Source organism: Microtus pennsylvanicus, chromosome 17 (genome assembly GCF_037038515.1).
Source record: "Microtus pennsylvanicus isolate mMicPen1 chromosome 17, mMicPen1.hap1, whole genome shotgun sequence".
NCBI lineage: Eukaryota > Metazoa > Chordata > Mammalia > Rodentia > Cricetidae > Microtus > Microtus pennsylvanicus.
In genome coordinates this window covers 7,974,343-7,993,170 of record NC_134595.1, presented here as the reverse complement: position 1 = coordinate 7,993,170, position 18,828 = coordinate 7,974,343, and the positions used below count along the sequence as shown (strand labels likewise).

Genomic DNA, 18,828 nt, shown 5'->3' with positions numbered 1-18,828 from the left:
AGTAGTATTATTAGACTGGTTTACACAAAATGTCATTTCAATAAAAGGGCACGTTTCCTCTTCTTTTGAAATTTTTCATTATTTTAAAGGATCCCATCTCAAATTCCATTCACACTTCCAAATTGTGCACAGCAAATTGTGTTTCTCTTATTATCCCTTGTTCAGAGAAGTGATTCCTTACATGTGGGAACATCTGAAGAGACTACGTGATAATTCACAATGCCCCCTTTGATGATGGAACTTAGTTTCAGCGTTTAATATGAAAACTCCTCGCTGCCCATGTTCCTCACCATCACAATTTAACTACTACAGAAATCTGAACTCAAAAACTCAAAAAATTCAAAACAAAGACACTGTCCAAAGGAGCTGATGATAGTTCAAAAGATGTTATCATTTCTGACTACCAAAAAATAGACGATGCTGAAAGATCCTTGATTGTGTTTTAATATTTTTCTCTATAAAACCATCCCTCTTTAGTTTGTCAAGGAAATGCTGTTAGCTGTGTTGTTACTAGATGAGGATGGTAGTGTCTCCATTACCAGTCTCTGAAGAAAAGTTAAGCTGCAAAACTGAACATTGATCCCAAAACTTCATGTGTTGCTTTCAAGATTGTGGCTGGATTAACAAATTACTGCACACCAAACCCCAGCGTTCTTAGCATGCAGCATGCATTTCTGTAGCTCCCAGATTTTGAACCATTGTTCTGGAAAACAGTATATTACCTCAAAACATAGGAAGGTCTCAGTAAGCAGGGATAGCCCACAGAGTTTGCAAATTCCAGTGCTTCGTTCTAATTCATAGGGGGAAAAAAACAACACAAAGGGTATGAATAGTTTAAAATATGCAATAAAAATGCAGACTTGTATCATTAGATCAAGGGGTAACCTAACTCTTTTTATTCCTCCTCTCAAAAGACTCCATTAAAATGTAAATTGGACACTGAGATACATAAAATTCCTAGTTTCTCATTCTAAATATCAAATCTAGTTCAAAAATAGTTTGAACTTCTTTTCATTGTCTGAATCTTAATGAGAATGCTGCTGTCTATTTATAATCAGCATTTAAGTGCAATCATGGAAACACAGCTACTTTACAGTAAATTCACTAAGCACAGTGCACATTCCAGCTGCCCTCTAGTTAACTTTGCTAGTAGTTAACATTCAGGTTCTGACTCTTAAAAAGAGAACATTACAATGAGACTCTTGTTCCTCTCCTTACCAATGTGTTAACAGCTTTCCAGGGAGCCTGGGCCACCTTTAGCTCATCCAAGACAGCTGAGAAGATGGAGCGGTCCTCAGCCCTATCGATCTGCAGAGGGCTTGTGCCCATGATCTTGACACCATTCTTGTATAAGGGGACTGCCAAGTTGTTTGGAATCTGGCCTCCGACTGATATGATGCAGCCATTACATGCCTGGAGGAGACAATTCACAGTATCAGCCAGTGGAGTAACCTGAACAGGAATGGACGGCTGTGCTAATAATATCGACAGCATTTCCTCACTGCAATATTTATCACAATGCCAAGATTTCCATCCTGTTTGCCAGGGCAGAAGAACATTAGATTTTAACACAATGGATAAGTGTAACTTCGTTTGACTTTGCAGATATTTGCAGCCTAAAATCCATGCAAAAGTTCCACAGAACTACATATGAATATCACTTGAGACATATACATGGACATTTTTAGTCCAATGAATGAACTGTATCATATACTAGTCACTATAATCCAGGGGAACTAATAATCTACGATAATCCATGATTTCCTGGGATACTCTTGTCTTTCCCTAAATACCTATTTTCCCAGTTGCGTTTTTACTCAGAGTTCTTCCAAAGTGCCCTGGAGAATAAAGTGCACACTCCTATCTTCTAATACTTCCAATCTTACTCATCGTTGGCCCCCTCAACACAGTAAGAATATTTGATTCATTATCTACAACTATGTATGCTCCCATTAACAAATTCTTTACACCATCAAAAGCTCTCAGGTCATTGTACTTATCCTTTTATCCCCTCAATTATCTAGCCTCTAACCAACTCTATGTTTAAGTCCATCTATTTCTCACCTCCATTCTGACATCCTAAATATCATCTCTTTTCTTTGACTAATATCTTGGCATCTCTTCCCTGTACTCAACAGAGCAATATATATAGATATAGACATAGACATAGACATAGATATAGATATAGATATAGACATAAATATAGAGAGAGACTTGGTCTTCAGTGAGCCTCAGTTTCTTTAGCTACACAATAGTGTTGGTAGCAATCACCCCATGAAGATACTATAAAGATCAAATAGACGTTTCAGAATACACGGTTAAGGGCTAAGTAAAGAATAGTAGCTTCTATCTTATTCTTTCCTTGAGAGTTGTTAATTTCTTGGAAAAAGAGAAAGGAGTTTAATAAAAAAATTTAAATATTGATAAATTTATTCAAACGATTTTGGTCAACTTTAAGCTATACTTTAGTCAAAATGGATCCCATTTTTAATTTCTTTGAAGTCCTTCACATGTGACAACATGTTGGTTGAGCAAAGCCAACTTAGAACCATCTCACAGAAGACGTCAGCCTTCTCAACCTGTGAGTCACAACCCCTTTGGGAGTTGAATATCCCTTTTACAGGTGGTACATCTCAGCTACTCTGTAAATTAGATATTTTCATAACAATAAGCAACAATAGCAAAATTAAAATTCTGAAGTAGTTGGATGATTGGGTCTTTGTAACATGAGGAATGGTATTAAAAAGTGGCAGCATTTGGAAAGTTGACACCCAGTGTCTTTAGATTGTTCCTAACTCTAAGTACGGGAATTGTAGATATATCCATAGACATAGAATCCTGACATTCCTCACTGGTTAGCCATCCTCATTTTCATGTAATATCCTGAAAAATAATACTCTAAAGTTAAGATTGTGCCTCACATATTTATACATTATTTAGTGCCGAAACAATCCAATAGGCTCTCTACGTCCACTGCACTGAGGACTGAACCAAGACCATGAAGCATGTGAGACAAACACGTTACACTTAACTACCTCTGTAGCCCCTCAACTTTAGTTTCAGCTTCACTTCCTACATCAAAACCTAATTTCCCTAAGTGAAGGTAACATGAGGACATTTCTAAACATTATCGAAGCCATAATCACACCAGAAATTTATTTTAAATCTCTAACAAATTAAAAGAAAATACTTCAAATTTATTTGAGAACATTTTAATTTCTTCTAACCATTAATCATTTTGGTCAGTACTGATTAAATGCTGTAATTCAGGCACAATGCAAAATGAGAAAATGTAACTTATTAATAGAAATAGTTTTTGCTTAATTAAAAATGGTCTTGATTCCTATAATTTCATGAGTTATCTCCAATTTACAAAATTATACTGTATATACCAATGAGAAATATTACACCTTATATTTTGATACTTTTAATTTTAGATAACATAGTACACTTAATGCAGAACATTGGCATCATATTTAACTACAACTACACCAAATTCTAAAAATGAATTTTGTTTAAAGTCTTTCTTATTCTATTGTTCATTGTTCATTACTAACTAATGTTTGTAATTCATTCATTTAACTTTCATATTACAGAAGTACCATTGTCTAACTAGACCTATAATGCTAAAACTAATACAATTCAACCCTTGGAAAGAGACATTTTTACAAAGTACAGTCCAGCAAAGTTTACGTTGTGGAGGTTGGGCAAGTTACCCAAGGAAGACTCGAACTATTAGTGACATAAAAGGTATTGTATTGTACTTTCAGATGAAATCTGGGGTGTCTGCAAGCATGAGTATGTGTGTGTGTGCATGAGCATGTGTGTGCATGTATGTGCATGTGTGTGTCTGTGTGTTTGTGTGTTGAGACTGAGTCTTATATGCTGCTCAGGGTGGTCATAACTTCACGGGCTCAAATTATCTTTTCTACTTCATTTCTCTAAGTATCTGAGAGCACAGGTGCATACTAACATGCCCACTACACACACACACACACACACACACACACACACACACACATACACACACACAAATGTTATTAACTGAATAAATATAAAAAGAATTGAGGAACAAATCTTGAGTGGGGCTGAGCTATAATTAGAAGTGGTGCTTTCATTTATACTTTTCAAATAGAAATCTAGTGCAAAATAAAGAGCTGTATGAACTTGAGCCCAGATCTCTATGACCCCTGTTCATTGTAAGGATTTCAAATAATAATCCGCTCCATGCAAGTAGATCTAGTAATGAGAAGCATGACGGGGGTATTCTGGTCTCTAGCAATATAACAATTTCAAGTCAATTACTTCCAAATACTTTAAGGACAACTTTCCCCTTATGGGGGATGGTCTAAGCAAGTTGGACACTAAGAAAATTGTCATCTAGCGAAGCTGTGTCAGTAGTGGGCCCTGGTATCTTTTTTTCCTGGACCCTTGGCACTCACGCTGTTGGTAGCAAGCAAACACGTACACTATCAGAACTCAGATCTCTCCTCCAGCAGAACCTTGACACATAATCAGAAGAATAAATGACTGATTCTCTTGGTCACCCTGTAAAACACATGTTCCTTTCCTGAAAAATGGGTGATATACCCATGAGTGATGTCCACAGGTAAAGGACTATACTAGGAAAAAAGTTTCTAAGAAAAAAAAAGTATTGAAGACTAGTAGGAAGTGGATGTCAGAACTTCCCTCAAACCCTGTGGCAAAAACCTCCTCAGTGACAGCCTGCTTTAGTCACTAGGCAGGTCACTTCTTAGTATTTGATTTTTGAAGGTCAGTCATGGTCCAAAACCAGACTAAGAGACCCACCATATTTTGATATTATTCCATGTAACTATGCCTTCCTGAGAGAGTCATTTCCTTTAGAAATGGCTTAAATGTTACGTTTCTAAAAACTGTTAGACATGTTTTCAACTTTCTTCAAAAATATGCTGTGGATTATGCTTCGGCATTCGGCATCTCAAGGTAAGATGAGGGCAATCCGCAGTGGAGATATACCCTTTGTCAGGTATGATAAAGCAACACTGAGGAGCCTACAGTCAGGGCAACAATGAAAAGAAACACACATGTGTACATCTTTGTATATGTTTCATAACACGCCCTATAGGATAACCGAAAGACACATCAGTGGGATGCTCTCATCTGCTATCCAACATGATATTATAGTCTTACATGGTGATATTTATTTTAGATGCCATTTTTAGATGAAGGGCCAATAAATTTATTTCTAAAATTCTTCAGATACATTCAGAGTTTCATTTAAAGTCATGTATAAGTACATTTAAAAGTGGAATAGAAGTTTCTAAATATTCCTTAAATTGTTACACAAGAAAATAATTTAGAATTTACATGATACTGTTGCCAATGATGTTTGTAAATATTTTTAAGGAAGTATTTGATTTTTCATGATAGATCATGGATCCAAGCTTTATTATTATTAATGCCTTGAATAGAAATGTCTGAGCTGGCTAGTTTTTATATCAACTTGAAACAAGCTAAAGTCATTTTCAACAAGGAGACTTCAATTGAGAAAATTCCCCCAGCAGACTGGCCCACAGGCAAACTTGTGACATATTTTCTTGATTGATGATGGATGTTGTGGGCCCACCCCATAGTGATGCCTCCCATGGGTGGACGGTCCTGGGTAGTGTAAGAAAACAGACTGAACAAGCCATGAAGACCAAGCCAGTAAGTAGCACTCTTCCAAGGCCTCTGCATCAGTTCCTGAGTCCAAGTTCCTGCCTTGGGCTTTTGCTTTGACTTCCCTCAGCAATAACTGTTACCTGGAATATTAAGGAGGAATATATGCTCCCCCTGCCACCAGCATGGTGTTTTCTGTTAGGATGCTTTATTCCAGCAATATAACCATAACTAAGACATATCTTTCCTGCTAAACCTGGCATTGACGAAGTGCTGAAGAAACATTTACATAATGTACTTCTTTGACGGTTTTCTATCTATCTGAGAATATAAAGGAGTCATATCAGTAAGAGAGCTAAAACATCTTCTACATCATAGATGAATGTCATTATATTGTATTTAGATAAGTAGGTCAGGCCTCAGCAGACACCTATGGCTATACATAGGTAGGCACTAAATATCTATTGTTCTTTATAAGCTTAAAGTTATTACACACTACATTGCCATATTACCCACAATTCCACTTCACCTTTACAGTTCCTGTGTATGCTGTGCCTTCATCCTTTTATTATTCCTTAACTAATAGATGGTTTGTGCAATTTTTAAGAACCTCACACAAGACAGAGGTTTTCTCAGTCAAAACTAGAATTCAATACTGTGGCTCTGATTCAGTGTTATTTTTTCCCACTTATAGGGCTGTTCCTTTGTGGTGAGGAATTAACTAAAATGGTATCAAAGGCCCAACTATTGGATCTCACTATGAAATTTTCCAAAAGCTATTTATATAATTATAATATAACCTTCTCTACCAACTTAACAGTAACATTAAATCACTAGTCCATGGAGAATAACACTCAATAATATTGGCATGAGGATAGGTCGATGACTGCAAGAGAAAGTCTTACAGGAACCAGAATCATTTGGAATAGACTCACTGATCTCAAAACTAAAGGGTAGTAATGATGATTTCATCTGATTAGGAAAGGAGCGAACTGGTCACAGCTGGTCTGTCTCCTCTGAAAACTGTACATCATTAAACCACATCATTTATTGTATGTAAAGATGACCTCTGAAATCATGTCTAAAAATATTTACAGAGACCCCTTTGTGCTAGTTAATGTGTTACTGGCAGGTGTGAGCAAGCAAAGTTTTCACTACGGTTCGAATGCATGCAAACTAAGTGGGGAATGTTCCCTAAAAATAATCATTCTGTGCCAAGACCTCAGAAATAAAAAGCCAGGGCAATTGTTTTCCTCAGAGTCTCACTACAAAGTTAGGCTATGGAAGAAATTGGTGATATTTCCTGAGAAAAGTTACAATATAAATATACACACATGAATGTAATCATGTATAAGATATACCGAATCTCTGTCTCTCTCTTGTGTTTCTTCCCTCCCTTTGTTACCTCCTGGTGGTAGATGTCTAAGATTCTCTCCAGAGACAGCTCTTCAAAGTACAGCTTGTCACACTCATCGAAGTCGGTGCTCACGGTCTCGGGGTTGCAATTCACCACCACCGTCTTCTTGCCAAGCTGGCGCAGCGTGCGGATGCTGGAGACAGCACACCAATCAAATTCCACACTGCTGCCTGCAGAGACGAGGATATGGGGGAAAGGAAAGAGAGGAAAAGAAATATGTTTCCAGCCAGTCCAGGCTAAGGAAGAGAATGCCTTTCAATTAAAATTTAAAATAAAACTTTAGACCTGTTTTCCAGCTCTGATAATAATGAGAAAAGTGGGGGCTGATTAAACAATAATGAAATGTTGGCTTGATTTGTACTTAAGCTTAGTTATAGGTATCTTCAGGCTTGAAGAAATCAGGGTCTCAAGGTCAATGGGTAATATTTTTAATTATAAAAAATAACCCTCATTTACTGAAAGAAATTCAGAGTGGAAATGCTGGCCTCGGTGTGCTGAACAACTAAGGTAGCAATCAGAACACCTGAGGTCTGGCTTTAGCCCCTCCACTTAGTGACTCTTAGAGGCTTACCCAGCAGTCCTTGAGGTGAGCTGCCTTTTTGACATATAGTCATTGATTGAAGAGCCCTGTCCTTTATAAGATTGAGTGACCTTCTATGAACTAATCTGAGGCATAATAAAAACCTAAAATGACTAAATCACTCTGATGGGATTTCATAGGAGCCAAAGCACATGTATTAACCCTTTGTATTAGGACATTGTCTTCTAAAAAGTCGTATCAAAATATACTGGTTACCTACAGGTAGCAGCTTGCTCCTCTATGTTGTTAAGCATACACTTGCTCATCAGCTAGGCTTTTCTTCTCTGAACCACTGTGATGGCGGGATATGGGTCACATAAAATGTAAAGGATGAGAAGCTCCAAAGAGAAGAGCTTAGGTGGCCATGAAGGTCTTGAAGTTGTGCAGCCAGCAGCCAAGTATTGTGTCCAAATGGTGATGTTTACATAGATGTGTTGGAAACAAGATTCCTAACACAACAATGCTTGGAGGTGGCCCTCTTGTGTTTAGATTCATGCTTTAGGATCGGTCTTGGGAGGGAATTTGATTTCTTTATGCCCTTCTTTCTTAACAAGACAGAAAATTATGATATATTATAATGACACAAAAGAGACAGAATTTAGAGTGGAGACCTGTGCTTGAATCCCACTTCTCTGTCCTTAAATTTCTTCCTAAGTTTGAGTGTTATTTCTCTGAATCTCAGTTTCCTATGTTGCAGAACATTTTTTATAATAACATTTGTTTGGTGAACTCTCAGTAATCGAATCAGTATTTAAAAGGGCACTAGAAAAACTGCAAAGCTCTATGGATGCATGTTGTCACATTACCGATGTGATATGGACCACAGCCCAGCACCATCATCCCATGGTCATCAAACTTGATATCATGCTCCTGAGAGGAAAATAGAAAATATTGACATTATATTGATATTATTTCAGCGAATCAAAATACTTGCCCCATCTCTAAGTGTGTCTTTCTCCCACACACCTCTAGTAACCCCAGAAAATCCCTAAGTACAACGTGGGACAAAATCTCGCAAAAGCTCTACTTATTTCGAAGTTGATCTGTTCAATATCTACAAGTTAGCCGTGAGAATGCAGCGTGGTCACATCTTCTCTTGCTTGCTCGATCTCACTGTTAAGGCAATGCCAATCAGAATGGCCACAGTAACTCCTTATGGCAACTGTGCCTCGTGGTACTTCTTTACCACTTCCTTACCAAGGTCATCGGATAACCAGTGGTGAAAATATGCATTCCCTAATGTGAGCTACCCCTAAGCCCATGTGACGTTTGTGTAGTTCCTACCTGGCCATTGTAGGTAACGTACAGGTAGTTTGTAACCGATGGGTATTCTGCGGCCAATGTATCAATCTGCAAGAGAAAATTCTTTACTTGACAAGGATTTTACTCTTCCCATCACAAATTTTAAAGACTCAGATTTTTGAGCTCCTTTTATATTTCTATAATGTCTACTAAGCTATGTATAATCAAATCGCTTACTGATTCTGCAAACAAAGGGGACAAAAGAAATAACAATATAGTCTAATGTTCACTTGAGCAGTACATAACTGGACATCTCGGTACATCTTGGATCTCTGCAGTACTACCTCCAAACAGAAAATGTTCATAAGTCACCAAAACTGCTTCCCACTCAACTCACCTTACCAAGTAGTTCTGTATTGAAATCTAAGTCAGACCAAAATAATCTGTACGGGAAGATGTTTTTAGTTTGCAAATCAGTGTTTAGGATTTAAGTTAGCAACAGCACTAATGGGTGACACAAATACCTTCAAGCCCAAACGGGCAATGGGGAATCTCGATCTCATTGGACATAATTGGAAAAAGTAAAATCAATTCTATTCTCAGTAGCTTAGTGAGCAAGAATTTGGGGCTGACAGGACAAGCTGGCAAAGCTGGTAAGAAAGAAGAAAGGTAATATTCGCTGAGCAGAAAGTATTTAGACTCCAGCTTGTGACCTAAGGGTTTATGTGTGCGCCTTAAGCCCACAGAGAAAAGCCAATGATTCTAAAGGACAAAAAGCAGCTGGTGGTACTTTAAGCCAAGACACCCCTTCCATTAAAAGAAGAAAAAAAAAGCCAACCAAATGGCATACCTGTGAACGTTCATGTGTGATTGTCATGAATATTAGATTAGATCATTATGTCTAGCCCCATCGCGATGAATACTGAATGAACCATAATGATGGGGCACTTAAAATAAAGTATTGCCCTTTAAAAAGTAAGTGCCCAAAAAGAAAATGATTTTTTCCAGAGGCTCGGCCCTTGTGCTGATCCATATATTATTGCACCAAGAATTTCTGTCACTACCTATATGTTTGGACATGGGGCAAAAGCAGAATAATTTCGGTTATTTTCCTTAAAGCGTAGAAGTCCTATTTTCTTTACATCTCGCTGCCTCGTCATCCTTTCCACTTCATACATGATTCAGCCCTGTGCTGAGAAAACGTAACAATGGCATGGGCATCAAAGTGTTGGAGCCATTTTCTAAGCTCTCATTGTTATGATTTTGAAGTGATACCTACGTTTCAAAACAGAAATCCTTGATAGAGAGGGATAGTACGTTACCTGTTTAACCCAAGGGTGGATGTTTTTCTTTAACCTCAGCTCCCTTGTCTGGGCTTCAGTCAGTCCTAAACATTTGGCAATCTGCTTGTCTGAGAACCCAATCTCCTTGGCCTTTCTCAAGGTTTCTTCTGTAACAGACTCACTGGAATTTAAAGGGAAAGATTCAAGATTAGACCAAACACACAAACACACAAGCACAATAAGAACCAGTGAAGTGTTTCATTTCAAACACACTAGAAATCCTCTTGGATTCCATCTCCAAGCAATTCATGTCTCTTTATCTTTCAAAACTATATAAATATATAATTCAAATTCTTCCAGCCCTTGTGAGTGAGGCCTCAGACATTTAGCAATGCTGACAACTCCGGCTTTCACAATCTTATATGTACCATTTTAATTTTTTTTGTTCAGTGATAATTAGGGATTTCCTTTTATAAAGTCAGAAATGCTTTCCCTGTGACCTACTTCATCACTTCATTCTTGTGGCACAGTGAGACCGAGTTTGCCTTCTACTGAGTAGCATCTCACCCTGGTTTGTTTGGTTTCGTTTTGTGTACCAGTGCTCTGAATGCACACCTGCAGGCCAGAAGAGGGCATCAGATCCTATCACTGATGGTTGTGAGCACCATGCGCTTGCTGGGAATTGAACTCAGGACCTCTGGAAGAGTAGCCAGTGCTCTTACCCCCTGAGCCATCTCTCCAGCCTTCTCACACTGTTTTTTTATCCACTGTAACTGATGTAGCTTTTTGTGATGGCTCTGTCCTCTGACACCTTCTCCAGGCACACCAGTTATCTCCCTCTGAACATTTAGTCACTGTCTTGGGATCTATTAGCCCAGCTGCATGATTCCTAAATCTGTAGCTTCTTTTCCAAAATCTGACTTTTACTCTTCACACTTTTACACGTGTGTGAAATAGGAATCCACTTGACCTGGGTGTCCAAGATTACACAAGACTGCACATTCTCTCCATAAACATTTCATTCATCAGATTATTCCCAAAACCTACCACAACATCTGGCCCACAGATAGTACTTAACAAATGTTTATCAAACAAATTAAGGTATTAGTGTAATTTTCTGTGTAACAGAGAAGACACAAGAATGATTGAAGCCAGCTTTTAACTAAATTTCAAAACCAATAGAAAAATAATCGGTAAGGAGCTAAGGTGCAAAAAAAAAATGAAAATGCTACTGGAAATCATCTATTGCCCAATACCTGAGGGCTGCTTCCAGCAATATTGGATACAATAAAATCAAATTACAACAGTTTCCCAGTCAATGCAATGAAACTGAAACATACGGCTGTGATAACAGACGCTCTAACTCATGCTAAATAAAGCGTTATTACCAAACTCTAATAGGATATAGCTGCGGTGGAGGACAAGCCATCTTCTTCAGTAGGATAGCCGCTGGTAAATTTCCCAGGTTTCAGTAAACGGCCCAGCTCAAATTCATGGAAGCAACCATTACTAAATAACTAAACCCACTAAGAAAAAAATAAACAACTTGTATCTAGAGAGATGGCTCAGAAGCTAATAGTGAGACCACTTGCTGTGCTTTCTGAGGCCCTGAGTTCAGTTCCTGGATGTGTCACAATTGTCTATAACTCCAGGCACAGAGGATCCAATGCTGTCTTCTCATCTCCACAGCTACACACAGGAGGTAAATATATACATGTAGGCAAAACACACACACACATAGAATCAAAGTGAGTAATTTTTAAATAGACAATGCAAAGTTATCAAAGAATAACAATTTAAAATACTTTTATAAAGTAAATAATGTCAAGCAGCAAGGGAGTAATATAAGCACACATTTTAAATACATCATTTAAAACCTTGTGCAATATAAAAATGTTATTGGTAGACAATTGTAAAACATGCCACAGATGCAGTATGTAAAAATAGGGACACGGAACATTGAGACTAGTTTGTGTATGTGCTGTCTGCACTGTGCAGGAAACGTATTCTCTATGTCCCCAGGACACATGTGAGATGCTGAGGCTATTACCATACTTCCCATTTGTGTATTGTCCTCAGTGCCCAGACAGTGCTCCACAGAAAGAAGGTATCAGTCAATATATATTTTATCCTCTTCCACAGGGAGCGGGTTAAGCCTAGACACTTTGTATGGTGTAAGTGTGCTTCCTTAGGTCGTGCAGACCACCCTCTAAACTGACTACAGAATATCTACAATCAGAAATCAGCTGTAACTTTAGTAGAAGTCAAATTATTTTCTTCCAAATAAAAGAATATAGCTTGATTGAATCATTTGCATTTCACCTGTTTTCATCTTAAACCTTCTTCAATTAATTTATAATTTAAGTTTAAAAAGAGAGAGCCAAGTTGGTGTGTATGTGTGTATGTGTGTGTGTGTGTGTGTGTGTGTGAGAGAGAGAGAGAGAGAGAGAGAGAGAGAGAGAGAGAGAGAGAGAGAGAGAGAGAGAGGAAGAGAGAGAAAGACGCACACCCACATACACACATGCAAACTATTTCCTTGGGTTTTACTGTCAGTTTGGTGCAGGTTATTTTAGCTTTCATTTTCCCAAGTCAATTTGCTTTCCCGTGGAGTCTGCAGCCATTCTGGTCTCTAAACAGTGCATTCTTGCCAGTGCCTTGAAGTTGTTGTTAAATTGTTATTTGGAGTTTTAACATACACAAGTTTTAATGAGTATTTTGTCAGAGCAATGTATTTTCTGAGAAAATTGTTGAACTACTGATATTCCTAATATTACAAACTGAGAAAAGCCAAGCCCTTTGCTATGTGCTCGGGAACTAGGCTGTACAAGATGCAAGCACTAACCAACTTCTTATTCGAATATAAAGCCTTTCAAGTAAACTTAAAATTTACATCTCTAGTCACTCTGGCCATGTTTCAATTTGCTTGATAGCTACACAAAACCATCTATCTGATAATTTAATATACCAAATATTCTTCCTAGAAATTTCTGCTGGAAAGTGATATCCAAGGATATACAAAAGAATACTTGAAGCAAAGGAATGATGGAGACTCAGAATAACTCATGCAGGGATCAGCATCTGGTACAAGGTGAGGTCAGAGGAAAGAGACAAGGTGCAGGTGGTTGCTTTGAGAAGCACATGGCAGCCGAGGGTTGAGAAAAGAACTGTAAAGAAAGTTCAGCTCTACATAGGTGAGGGCAGTGGCATAGAAACCTAGAGCAGCCATGTTCACGTCAGATACGATAATACTGAGAACTTAGCTGCCTAGGAACCTAACGAGAACAGCAAAGCAAGTCCATTGTTTCTGTGTCATCGGTGCTTTCATGCGCAGTGAATCTCTGCATGTTTCAGGAGTGAATGACCAGAGATAAAATGCAAACCTTTTATATTCAAAGAGGTCCTAGTGTGTTAGAGATGGACAACCGGCCACCAGTGTGTCTGAACCGTACAGGAGCTATTCTGAATGGCACCCCCGCAAATCACATTAAGTGAGAATTTTGAAACAAATACTTCAAACTAGAACCACACACTGCATGTTTTACGCTCACAAGCTGATTGTTAGAATCATTTCATAGTAAGAAAATGAGATATTTTAGATTTTGGTAATTTATTCGGTAATTAACAGCAGACTTGATGTTTTGGTATATCTTGAAAATTAGAATTCATTGAGACAGACTGACATATTACTACATCTGTGTTCATACCTTAAATGGAATACTGAGTAAGTGTTCATGTGATGTCCAAGAAGGATTTTTATAGGACTTGACTCATGACCTCACAGGTATTAATTTCTGCTTTTAGACATGAAACATCATACAGCAATTTTCAGTCCCCTTCAAGGAGAAATAGATGCTAATTCTGACTCACGATAGTAATTAGTGACAGACAAAGTTAGGTTTGATCCCTTCCCAAGTTAGAAGCTGCCTGTTTGCAAGTAGCCCAACCACCAAGAAAGGGAGCAGGATAGCCCTGTCTCTCAAGGCCCCTCTCTCCTGTGCAAAACAAAGCTGCTGGCATGTCTTTGCACTCAGAAGGAAACCGACTATTCCCAACCTCTTCTGATATAAAATTTTATTCATTTATTTTAATGAGTGGAACCCCAATACAATAAAGAAAGGGGACAGCTTAAAGTCACAATTGCTGGCTTAAAGCCAACAAATCAGATAAGGTTAAACTTCCTCAGTACCAAATTCAGGATGAATAAATAACCCTAAATCAGTGTATCTCAACCTGTGGGTTACAATCCCTTTAGGGGTCAATGACTATTTCACAGGGGTTACCTAAGACCATTGGAAAACACTGATGTTTGTATTACATTTCATACCAGTAGCAAAATTACAGTTATGAAGTAGCAATGAAAATAATTTTACGGTTGGTGGTCCCCACAGCATGAGGAACATTGTAAGGCAGAGAACCACTTTCTCAAATGGGCATGGGCCTAGTGAAACAGCCTCAGACACACTGTCTCATCTCCTTTTCTGCCCACACCTACATTCTGTCTGCTAACAGAACTTCCATCACCATCGCAAGAAGTTGGTTTTTCATTTTGCTTTTGTTTTTGTTTTTCCAAACTAGTTAGAATTGTATTGTAGGGCAAGGGAATGTAGCGAGATTATTTTTCCAAAGGAGAATGCAAATCTTCACTTGGAACACATACAAAGCACAATTTTTGCTATAAGAAATACAAATGCTGAATTGGTATTCAATACTATATTTGAAACCTCGGTGGGAAATGCTTCATTTATGTTATATGATAAATAAAGGGAGCATTATACCAAGCTAGAAGAATGATCAGCTGAGGTAACATACTGCACTGATGCACGGGGTTTTAAAACGTGTGCAGTAAACGATCCTTCTGTTACTTGATATGTGTGCTGGTATCTGGTTTATGTTCACTCTTTTAAACATATATACGTTAAATCTATATTACAGGGCTACGTCTCCTAAAATATGCAATAGAAACAAGTTTGATTTCTCCAATCAGTTTTCTCTTCAGATTTCAAGGGTAATTCTTCAAAGATTGGACTTACATCTTCTCATAGTACAATCTACATGATAAAGCAATGACACACCAAGAGGCAGGGACACGGCCCCCTTACTCTACCTCCTCTCTACTCAGATGCACAGAGCAAAGAGTGGAATTTTAGAAGGAGCAGACAATGGGAGTTTTACACACTCTGCTATAATCTTTTGCTGGTTAGACAGCATGGCTCAGCTTCTCCCGCAGGGAGCCTCTTGTGTGTTCTGGGTTATAAACAATGCGAGTTCCCCACCTCCCCCTCTGATTCCCAGTGTGGATTTTGTTGTTGTTTAAAATTCTACCCTGTCATCTCGGAAACTTCCTCCACTCACACTTGGTCTTTAATAATAAATGATGAAAGGAAATGGAATAACTTCTCGTTAAGGAGGACATTTTCACCTGGCGCAGGGGAACTGGGGAAATCTATTAGCAGACTGGAGGAGGGCCGGCAGCATTGCGATTACCAGGGGAGCTGTGCGCTCGCGGGTCCTCTCTGCCACTTGACTGCTTTTATCCAATCCACCAACTCACAAGTCATACTAAACAACTCTTCCTCCATATTGCACAAGCTCTAATGTGAAAAGAAGCACTCTGCTAAGCCCACAATTATGGGACGGACATACAGTCTTGTTGTCTTTCCTCTTAGAAGAAACAAAAGGCGGAACTCTAGTCTCGATGCTCAGTAAACTTCAGGTTCAATAAGAAAAGAGAAACTGAGTGGCATGTTCTCACCCTCCAAACCCTCACCAACTTCTCCCTCGGATTCATACAACATTGTTAATAATTGATTGCATATTAATACCTTGCTACAATCATACAAGTTCCACTGGGGGAAAGATAATTTGTCATCTCATCTTTTTCCTTTGGGGAAAGAGGCCAGGCCTATATCCTTAAAGAGAACTACAGAAGAGCCTTTGCAAAATCATGGTGCTCAGAAAAGCAAAAATTAAAAGATGATACAGCAAGGAGAACGCTATTAACCTCTCTTTGTTTCTGAGATCATCATGGTGTATTACTGTGCAGCAATGGGAGTCTTTGAAAGAATATAATATGTTCATGCTTGCATGTCATACACAGGCCAGGCATGAGCAACTCCAGTGGTCATGAGAAAGCAAAGCATCTTGCAAGTGACCTGTTGGGACCTCAGTCTAGCTGGCATCAATGATGCCATCCTATCGGAAGTACTGGTTCCCAACAGATAGCATCACAGGACTCTGCCCTTTAGCTTGAAAAACACAAACTACACAGCAACTCCAAAACTTGATGAGAAATTGATACTGTTGATATTTTAAATAATCCATTTCTAATTTCTCTATTCTATATTATTGCTTCATATATATGTGTGTGTGTGTTTATGTGTATTTTATATATTGTCTTCCTTTTTACAGTTCTTTGTTTATTTTTGTGATACTGGAGATTGAATCCAATGCCTTGGGCATGCTATGTTAGTATATTATCACTAATTTACGTCTCCAGCCTTATATTCATTTTTAAATAAATTTTATAATTCCTGATTATTTAGAAATATGTGATATTAGTTTCAATCTGGTTCAATCACTAATATCTATCATATTTAATAGTATAATTTCCTATTAATAGTAATACCAAAGTACTAATTAAGGCCAGGTGTGGTGGTGCATGCCTTTAGTTCTAGGGAGATAGAAGCAGGCAGATCTCTGTGAGTTTGAGGTCAACTTGGTCCATGCAATGACTTCCAGAACATCCAGCGCTACATAAGAGAGAGATCCTGTCTCAAAAGGTGATCATATACAAATTACTAATTATGAAAAAATATCCCAGTATAGATTATTGTAATTCTGATTCTTAATAAATCACATTTTATTTATCAGTGACTATTAATTGAACTCTTTATGTCTCTGCTTATAATTTGATAAAGGTGAAAATCAAGTAACAACCAGCAAAGTACATCATACATCTGAGTATATCTAAATAGTTCCACTCCATTCAATGAAGCAGACTTCCAGTCGTCCTCGCCTGAGTGAACGGAAGCAAAAGGCAGAGTCTATGCAATGAAATACTGTTTGGCTTCTGATTAACACAGTCATTTATAATTTTAAATTTATACACCCCCAAAAAAACCACAGAAAGAAAATACATTAGGTAAATTAAATATTAAGTTTTGCATGGACATAGTTTCTAAATTTATATCGCACATATAAAAAGGGAACATTCTAAGAACTGGCAGAAAACCCAGACCGGATATTCTTAGATGTTATCATCTTTTGTTTCAATAATAAGTCTATTTGAAGATCTTTGTCTTTGTTTTTAAAAAAAAAAGGTATTATTTCAACAGAAGAGCTTTTCAAATACCACATATGTTCGACTGAGCAACAAATATGTAACTTCGGTGCATACATGATTTTCACTGACTTCTGGAAGCTAGTCAAATCCTACCATCACTCTTGACTCCACTAAGCAAGAAGGAAAGGAAAGAAAAAAGCCAGAGATAAAACAAAGCACATGCACTGACCAGTTAATAAGTGGTTCGTGGAGATCAATGCAAGGAGAAAGGGAATGGAAACCAGAGGACCACAATGGCAACAACGAGGAAGAGGAAGGAACGCAGAAAGAGCTCATCAAGCCAAACTAGAAAGTCCCCTGGATTTGGGCCACACCTCAGGCATTGTACCCCTTTCTGTCCTAGGTCGCCCAGTCTTTGAGGCAATAAAGATCATTATAGCTTTCACTCTTTGAGAACGGACATTGACGTTCTGAAGGGAAAGAGCCCAGGCAATTTTGGGTGTCAACATGAGACATGCCATTCCGGCACTCCATCTCCATCTCTGTGACTTTATGTACTGTAATGGAGTCCTGGGTATTATTTACCAGGCAAAAACACCCTAGAGGTCAAGGCTCTGTGAAACTGTGCCTCTTTTTCCTGTTTAATTTTCATTTTCCCTTTACTGTTTTACTCACTCCTCGACATCCAGCAGCATCATGCACTACTTTAAATATAAACATATATACATATAAGTAAATATGTTAGAAGTTACTATTAAGAAAGCAAATGTTTTGAAGACTATGCTCTGAGATATCTGTGCCTTTAAAATTCTTTTTGCATCTTCTAAATGCAGACTGTAGGATTCTTCCCTGTCAGGCTCGCTGCATGTTCCCCAGAAGAGCTCTAGAAAAGGTCATGTTCATTACAATACTTCTGCTCTGAGTGAGGTCAACTATTGAGGCAGGAAAGCATGCAGCTCACAACATGACAGCTAAGCGGACTGATCTCCAACTGTCTGTTTAAAAGGCATGTCTCTAAAAGCTTTAGAAAAGGGATGGTGACTAGAAATGAAGGCAGAGGTGCTGAGGTAGAGTCCCTGACTTCCCCTGGCCAACATGCCATACAAGATGACACACACCCCCGTGTGGCACAGCTTCACCATCCATAACAAATAGGACCATGCGATTTTCTGACTGCATCATACATAACACAAATGTGCTTTAAGGTCTCCAGAGAAACGCGGTTGCCTTCATTCCAGTCTCTGGGTATTCCTTAACCTTCTTTACGAAGCAAACCAGATCCTTCAGGACAATTGAAAATATATATGAAAATTTCTTGTCAGCTGCAAAACTGTACAAATTTGAAGGTACAGATTGTTTTCTGGAAAAGTATAAAAACATTGTC

At 38.2% G+C, this 18,828-nt stretch overlaps 1 protein-coding gene across 1 annotated transcript in view; it reads right to left on the bottom strand.

The window, feature by feature from the left end:
- Cps1 (carbamoyl-phosphate synthase 1) overlaps positions 1-18,828 on the bottom strand; it is a 109,494-nt gene that overhangs the window by 26,658 nt on the left and 64,008 nt on the right. Inside the window, exons 22-27 of the mRNA XM_075951710.1 lie at positions 10,202-10,343; positions 8,922-8,987; positions 8,444-8,507; positions 7,046-7,227; positions 1,219-1,413; positions 723-790 (exon numbers count right to left, since the gene is read on the bottom strand). Coding sequence (XP_075807825.1) covers positions 723-790; positions 1,219-1,413; positions 7,046-7,227; positions 8,444-8,507; positions 8,922-8,987; positions 10,202-10,343 — 717 coding nt within the window. The remainder of the gene's footprint in view (positions 1-722; positions 791-1,218; positions 1,414-7,045; positions 7,228-8,443; positions 8,508-8,921; positions 8,988-10,201; positions 10,344-18,828) is intronic.